The sequence below is a fragment of the Trichechus manatus genome, unplaced genomic scaffold, assembly GCF_000243295.1.
Source record: "Trichechus manatus latirostris isolate Lorelei unplaced genomic scaffold, TriManLat1.0 scaffold00135, whole genome shotgun sequence".
In the NCBI taxonomy this organism is placed as follows: Eukaryota; Metazoa; Chordata; class Mammalia; order Sirenia; family Trichechidae; genus Trichechus; species Trichechus manatus.
Genome location: NW_004444071.1, coordinates 5,779,462 through 5,787,282, shown reverse-complemented (window position 1 = coordinate 5,787,282; position 7,821 = coordinate 5,779,462). Strand labels below are relative to the sequence as shown.

The 7,821-nt window shown below is 39.3% G+C and overlaps 1 protein-coding gene across 1 annotated transcript in view; it reads right to left on the bottom strand.

Annotated features, from left to right (window-relative positions):
• TTC23L (tetratricopeptide repeat domain 23 like) overlaps positions 1–7,821 on the bottom strand; it is a 45,447-nt gene that overhangs the window by 14,343 nt on the left and 23,283 nt on the right. The window contains exons 7-8 of the mRNA XM_023739495.1: positions 4,738–4,915; positions 3,629–3,737 (exon numbers count right to left, since the gene is read on the bottom strand). Of these exons, the coding sequence (XP_023595263.1) occupies positions 3,629–3,737; positions 4,738–4,915 (287 nt within the window). The remainder of the gene's footprint in view (positions 1–3,628; positions 3,738–4,737; positions 4,916–7,821) is intronic.

Sequence of the window (7,821 nt, the reverse complement as noted above, 5' to 3'; positions counted from 1 at the left end):
TGGATTACACCTTAACATAAAGAAGACAAAAATCCTCACAATTGGACCAATAAGCAGCATCATGATAAATGGAGAAAAGATTGAAGTTGTCAAGGATTTCATTTTACTTGGATCCACAATCAATGCCCATGGAAGCAGCAGCCAGGAAGTCAAAAGGTGCATTGCACTGGGAAAATCTGCTGCAAAAGACCTCTTTAAAAGTATTAAAAAGCAAAGATGGCACTTTGAAGACTAAGGTGCGCCTGACCCAAGCCATAGTATTTTCAGTCGCCTCATATGCATGTGAAAGCTGGACAATGAATAAGGACAAAGGAAGAAGAATTGATGCATTTGAATTTTGATGCTGGTGAAGAATACTGAACATACCATGGATTGCCAAAAGAACAAACAAATCTGTCTTAGAAAATGTACAGCCAGAATGCTCCTTAGAAGTTAGGATGGTAAGACTTCGTCTCACATACTTTGGACATGTTTTCAAGAGGGACCAGTCCCTGGAGAAGGACATCATGCTGTTAAAGTACAGGGTCAGTGAAAAAGAGGAGACCCTCAACAAGATTGATTGACACAATGGCTGCAATAATGGGCTCAAATGTAGCAACAGCTATGAAGGTGGTGCAGGACTGGGAAGTGTTTCATTCTGTTGTACATGGGGTCGTTATGAATGGGAACTACTTGATGGCACTGTCATTGATTGAATTATGTCCCCCCAAAAATGTGTGTATCAATTTGGCTGGGCCATGATTCCCCATACTGTGTGATTTTCCTGTATGTTGTAAATCCTGGTTCTATGATGTTAATGAGGGAGGAGGGGCGGCAGTTGTGTTAGTGAGGCAGGACTCAATCTACAAGACTGGATTGTGTCTTGAGGTGATCTCTTGAGATATAAAAGAGAGAAGCAAGCAGAGAGACAGGGGACCTCATACCACCAAGAAAGCAGTGCTGGGAGCAGAGTGCATCCTTTGGACCCGGGGTCCCTGCGTGGAGAAGCTCTTCCAGGGGAAGATTGATGAGAAGGAGAAGGACCTTCCTCCAGAGGCAACAGAGAGAGAAAGCCTTCCCCTGGAGCTGACACCCTGAATTTGAACTTTTAGCCTACTTTACTGTGAGGAAATAAACTTCTTTTTTGTTAAAGCCATCCACCTGTGGTATTTCTGTTACAGCAGCACTAGATGACTAAGAGAGGCACCTTAACAACCACAGTGGTCTTCAGTTTCCTTTAATGTCTTTGTCTGGTGTTAGTATCACAATAATGCTGTTCATAAAATGAGTTCGGAAACGTTCCCTCCTTTTCTATTTTCTGGAGGAATTCTGTATGATTGCTGTTATTACTTCTATAAATTTTTGGTAGAATTCGCCAATGAAACCATCTAGGCCTGGAGATTTTTTTGGAAAGTTAACTACAAATTCATTTTGTTCAATAGTTACAGGATTGTTCAGGTTATCTTTCATCTTAAGGGAGTCAGTTTGCCTTTCAATTTTGCTTATAATACTTTTTGACAAGTACAAGTCTTAGATCTCTATGTAATTAAATCTTTTGATCTTCTTTTATGGTATGTCTTTGTGTGTGTTTAGAGTCTTTCCCCCCAATTTAGTACTTTTTATTCCAGTACTATACTTTCTTCTGGTTAATTTATGTTTTCAGTTTTGATGTATAAAATTTTAATCCATCTGGAATTTAATTTAGTGAATGATATGAGGTGAAGATCTGTATTTTTTTTTAATTAAAAAATTAGTATAGAAGAAAAGACTAAAGTGGACTTGGGATTTCCCAACTCTATGTGCATAACTTTTTCTCACTAAAAAAACAGATGTTATATATTCACAAATAAATTAAGTTTTTCAGAACTACAAAAACTATTAAAAAAATAACAAACTCAAAATATATAGATATATATGCAGTATATATACTGTGAGTATACACAACAAAATTTCAGAAAGGAGAAGGATATTTAGCTGGAAAATAGAATCAGGAAATCTCCAACGAAAATTTATGCTATATAATGTTGTTGTTGTTAGGTGTCGTCAAGTCAGTTCCGACTCACAGCGACACTATGCACCACAGAATGAAACACTGCCCAGTCCTGCGCCATGCCCACAATCGCTGCTGTATCTGAGCCCATTGTTGCAGCCACTGTGTCAGTCCATCTCATTGAGGGTCTTCCTCTTTTTCGCTGACCCTGTACTTTAACAAGCATGCTATATAATGCATGTCTATTAATGAAAAAAATTAAAATATGAAAATAACTTCTGCAAACTGAAAACATATTTACATAATGACATGAGGACATATAAGAGTGGAAAAAAGTAGGATGTGAAACCTACAATACCCCCCACACACACATATTCATATATGTCGAGAAAAAATTGTACACCAAAATGGATTACTTTTATAAGCAGAGAAACGTTTAAAAAAATGTTTAAATTACATTCTTTACAAATCCCAAGTTTCTCCTGACTGGCCACTGAATCCACAGGCCACTAATTTGATCAGGCCCCTGAATGTGGGCACTGTCCTTCCTCACTGGTCCATCCATCTCTCCCAAAGACACCCACTTTCCAAAAGGATGACTGTCTTAGTCATCTAGTGCTGCTGTAACAGAAATACCCCAAGTGGATGGCTTTAATAAAGAGATATGTATTTCCTTGCAGTCTAGTAGACTAGAAATCCAAATTCAGGGCATCAGCTCCAGAGGAAGGCTTTCTCTCTCTGTCGGCCTTCTCATCAATCTTCCCCCTGACTAGGAGCTTCTCCGAGCAGGCATCCTGGTTCCAAAGGACACACTCTGCTCCTGGCACTGCCTTCTTGGCGGTAAGAGGTCCCCAATTCTCTGCTAGCTTCCCTTTCCTTTTATCTCTTATAAGATAAAAGGTGGTGCCAGCCACACCCCAGGGAAACTCCCTTTACATTGGATCAGGGATGTGACCTTAGTAAGGGTGTTACAATCCCAACCTAATCCTCTTTAACATAAAATTACCATCACAAAATGGAGGACAACCACACAATACTGGGAATCATGGCCCAGCCAAACTGAAAAACAGATTTTTGGGGGGACATAATTCAATCCATTACAATGATTTTGCCAGACAAAGGACTACTTGCTGAAGGATAAATTAATCATGCAGCTTTCCTCTATAACCCCTAATACGTCACTTTTCAATATAGGTCAAGAAAATTCCAGCTGTTACAAACAACCTCTCCTGTTAGCCAGAGAAAAAGAGTCAACATGTAAAGAGGTTGAGAGTGAAGGAGGAGGATAGTAGGAGCCAATGCTTTTCTCTCTTATCATTGGATTTCCTCATCAACCAACCATCACAGGTCACATTCATAGTGTGTATGATCTCTATTCTTTATGCAGGTGAATTATGCTGAGATTCTATGGGAATAAAGGAAATAGAAATTAGATCATCATATTGGTTTTGATATTCCAACTAATTTGGGGAGTTTATCATCAAGGCCAAGTTCATGCACAGCTGATTTTGTACAAAACAGTGTCCGGCATAATGTCTCCATCACAACATGAGTAATGAATTACAATCTGTTCATGCTTACAGACAGACCATTTGCCAATGTGCTTACTTCCTGTGACTGGGAAATTATGATAACTGCAAGACCACCTCTGCTACCTACCCCTGTGCTGGGCCTCTCCAGACATGGCATACGCTTTGGCTAGTAATGCGCTTGCCTCCGCGGTTCTCGGGCTGACTTCAGTGAAAACAGACACACAGATAGAATAGGCCTGGAATAAAGAAAATCATTACAAAATAAGGGTCCAAATGGCAGTGTTTCACTGTGGATTTTCTAGTGACTCTGATAGAATTGTCAGTTGATTAAGAGCCAATATATAGCTAATCCCAGAGTTAGATGACAGATGTGTTTGAGTCTCCCTAAGTAGGGAATCACTGCCTTGGTGGGGCATTTCCTGACATTTCTCCTAAATGTGATGTTAACAGTGTTGGATTGTAAGATTGTCTGTATGTCCTTCTTCAGGCTCATACTGTTTTCACATACGCTGTTGGATTGCAGTGCCCCTTTTCTATGGTACAGGAAATCTAGTACTTGCATCCTGTCTTAGTTGTAGATGATACTTGATTGAAGCCACAAGCAGGGTTCTCATTTGGAAGAGAGAAAAGGTGAGTTTAGCAGTTCAAGGGCAGTTTCAAGTACATGATACATAAATGTGCCCTAAACGGTTTTCATATGATAGCCTCAACATTCCTTTCTATGTTTTGTTTTCCTCTGGGCATTTGTCAATTTAGCTACCTCCAAGTGAAACACCCTTTTGTTATTTTAACCTTAGACTTGGAAATACAACCAGGTAGACTAGCTTAAAGGACAGATGACAGCATTATACCAAAACATCATGATTTTTCATTTAAAAAGCCTTTTGTGTTTGCTAAAGACTTAAGTTCAGTTGCTCCATGTGGCTTTTTCCTTGGGGTGGACTCATACTTGGCTTCCTCTTCCTAGCCCTGACAGAGACGAGAGAAGGAGCTGGGAGGGGAAGTGCTGCCACCAGACCTGGTCATGCAGCCAATGCACCCACCCTGAGTCAGTGTTCTCTGCCCAGGTCATTTAAGGTTGAAGAAGGGCTCTCGTGAGGATCTGGAAGGAAGTCAGGGTTAAAATGGAATCTATCCCACCCCCTTGCTCTTCTGGAAGCCCAAGCTTCCCTGGCCTTAGGAACAGGCCTGGAGCCAAACAAGTCCCCATGTCCTGATTCCAGCCAACCCACCAACCTGCTGCAAGTACTGGATGGCCTGCTGGTGGTTCCTCCTCAGCTGCTCAATCTGAGCAATTTCCTGGTACAGACTAATCAGATCGGATGTCTTTTCACCCTTGGCAGCAATGATGTTATCAGTTGCCTTTTCAAAGTATGCCAGGGCTAGGTTCAACCTCTGGATGGCCAAGGAGGCTCTAGAAGAAAAGGGAAAGTCACAGAGAGGCCACTTACTTTGCAGACACAAAAGTTCCAAGAGCTAAGCAATTTGGCCTCCATACGCCAATCATCTCCAAATCCAGCCCTGCAGTAAAGAGTAAACTCCTATTAACCTGCATTTTACCCATCTGGTTCCACTGACTGCCATACATTAAACCCATTACTATATCATGCTAGACTCTAATTTTATTAAAATGTAAATGGAAAAAGTGGTTTCCAGCAACTCACAAGATGGGATACTTTATCCATTGACATAGATTCTCTAAAAATCTAAATAAAATTTTATTGCTTCTGGCTCCCTCTCTTTCAGGCCAAAGAAAGTTTTTGTTTTGTTTTGCTTGATTTAGTTTGGTTTATTCTTCCTCAGTAAAAATGAAAAAGGATAGAGAACACAGCATAAATATCCTCCAAAGGGGGATGGTTAAATAAATTATGACATAGCCATACAATAAAATACTTCACAGACTTTAAAAATAAAGTTTTCTTTTTATACTAACAGTATGGGAAGATAGTCAAAATGTGCTGCAAGATATAAAACTGTACCTAAGGTATCTCTCTCTCTCACACACACATAAACACACACACACACACACACACATAAATAAAGAAAAGATTAGAAGGAAAAAGATAAAATATCCAAAGCAGTTGTGTCTGGGTGTTGATATTACAAATGACTTTTATTTTCTTTCTCATACCTGTCTACATTTTCAAATTTTCCATGACAAAATTGGGAACATGCTTTTTAAAATTGAGGAAAAAATGGTATTTTGTTGAGCTTATCTTTCTAGAGAAAGCAAGGTACAAGAAAATCAGTAGACCAAAGCTCTATAGTTATTAGCTTTATGAGCATTCTGAGAGCCTAACTTTCCTTCCAAATAAAACAAGATTGTTGTTTGTGTGTGCCATCGAGTTGATTCCAACTCATACTGACCCCGTGTGTGTCAGAGTAGAACTGGGCTCCATAGGGTTTTCAATGGCAGATTTTTCCAGAAGTAGATCGCCAGGCCTTTCTTCCGAGGTGCCTCTAGTTGAATTTGAACCTCCAACTCTTCAGTTAGCAGCCAAGCGCGTTAACCATTTACACCACCCAGGGACTCAAAATACAGTTAAGAATATCTAAATCTCAAGGTTGTTATGAAGATTAGGTTAAATATTATATGTAAAATCACCTAACTTGTAGTAAATATACAATCAGTATTATTTCCCCCCTCATACCTTGCCCCATCTTTGTATTCCCAGGTTGAATTAAAAAATACGTATATATGCATGTGTGTGCATATATATAAAATTATTTTAACTAAGGCATTCTAACAACAGTTACACTTTTTTTTTTTTTTTAAAGTTAGAATGTTTATCCTTCCCTCAAAGACTAGGATTAATAATCAGGAGAGCACTGGTATGGTATCTGATAATTCTTCACACAAAAAAAATTTATTTTCACCAACCAGATCATAATGAGAGATTGGCTTGAACAATCTTGCTTTAGTTTCCCCACCCCTAAAATGGGAAAATGGACTTGTCCTTACTAGGTATTTGGTCACTATCAAACATAACTCCATGTGGCACAGAGGGTGAGCTATGGATTCAGATGCCTCAGTTACAATTCTACCTCTTTTACCAACTAGCTGTGTCACCCTGGGTTGCTTAAACTGTGTCTTAATTTTTTTATCTGTAAAATGAAAATAATAAAAATACCTACCACATAAGCTTGTGGTGAGGACTGAATGAAATAAATCATGTAAAGCACTTACAACAGTATCTAGTATGTAGTTACACTTAATGTGCATTACAACACTTAGAACAGTGCCTTTACAAAGTAGGAACTCAATAAACAGCATACAATGAATGAATGAAAGGATCACTAACATTTATTCTGAAAAGGGAACTAGGCTATTTTTCACACAGGCACAAAACCTTAGGCACTGCCCCATGTGACAGCAGCCTCTAATTTATGGCCCTATGGGCTTTGTCAGTAGTTTGATTTAGCTTTGGGCGTTCAGACATCTCCCCACCATTTCCCACTTGACTTCTAGATTCATGGTTGTTTCGAGGAGGCAGACATGACGCATGCATTTCATTTACTCACCATTCCGTCATCTGCCCTACTGGGCCAAGTACTTACAAATTTTGGAAACAGATTGGTTTCAAGGATATAAAGATATTTGAAAAATCTAGGAATAGTAACCCTTTCACTATTTTTTTTCTCCTGATAATCTGATGGGCCTGCTCTCATTTCTAAATATTCTGATTCTCAGAGGATTCCTAACTCAAATGCAAAACAGTTAAGTCTTGTTCTGGCTTGAAGAAATGCTGTGAACTTTGCTTCCATATGAAACAAAACTTTCCTTAAAAACTCATGGGCTGCAACTTAAAGAATATAATCAATGTCACTGAATTGTATATGTAGAAACTGTTGGTGTATGTTTTGCTGTGGATATTCTCAACAAAAAAAAAATGCATGAACTGTGCATAGCTTTCATGGGTCTCCAATAAACTGTCTTCATTAAGTGCTCCTTCTTCATCTGTTAAGATGTCACCTTTAATGACAAAAGCAGGTGGCGAGAGAGAGAGAGAGAGAGAGAGAGAGAGAGAGAGAGAGAGAGAAAATAACGTAGTTCTAGAATACACTTGAGAGGTAGTATGAGGAAAGGTTGAGCCTCTGAGTTCAGATCATGGATCCAGCACTTACAAGATCTGTCACCTCTGATTTCAGATCATGGATCCAACACTTATAAGATCTGTCACCTTGGACAATTTGTTTAACCTCAACTTTAGTTTCCTTGCTCACTCTGATGAGGTAATAACTGTACCAACTACCTCATGGTGGTTGTGAGGATTAAACGGGGCAGTGCACTTAAAGCTCCGAGCACAATGTATACCCTCA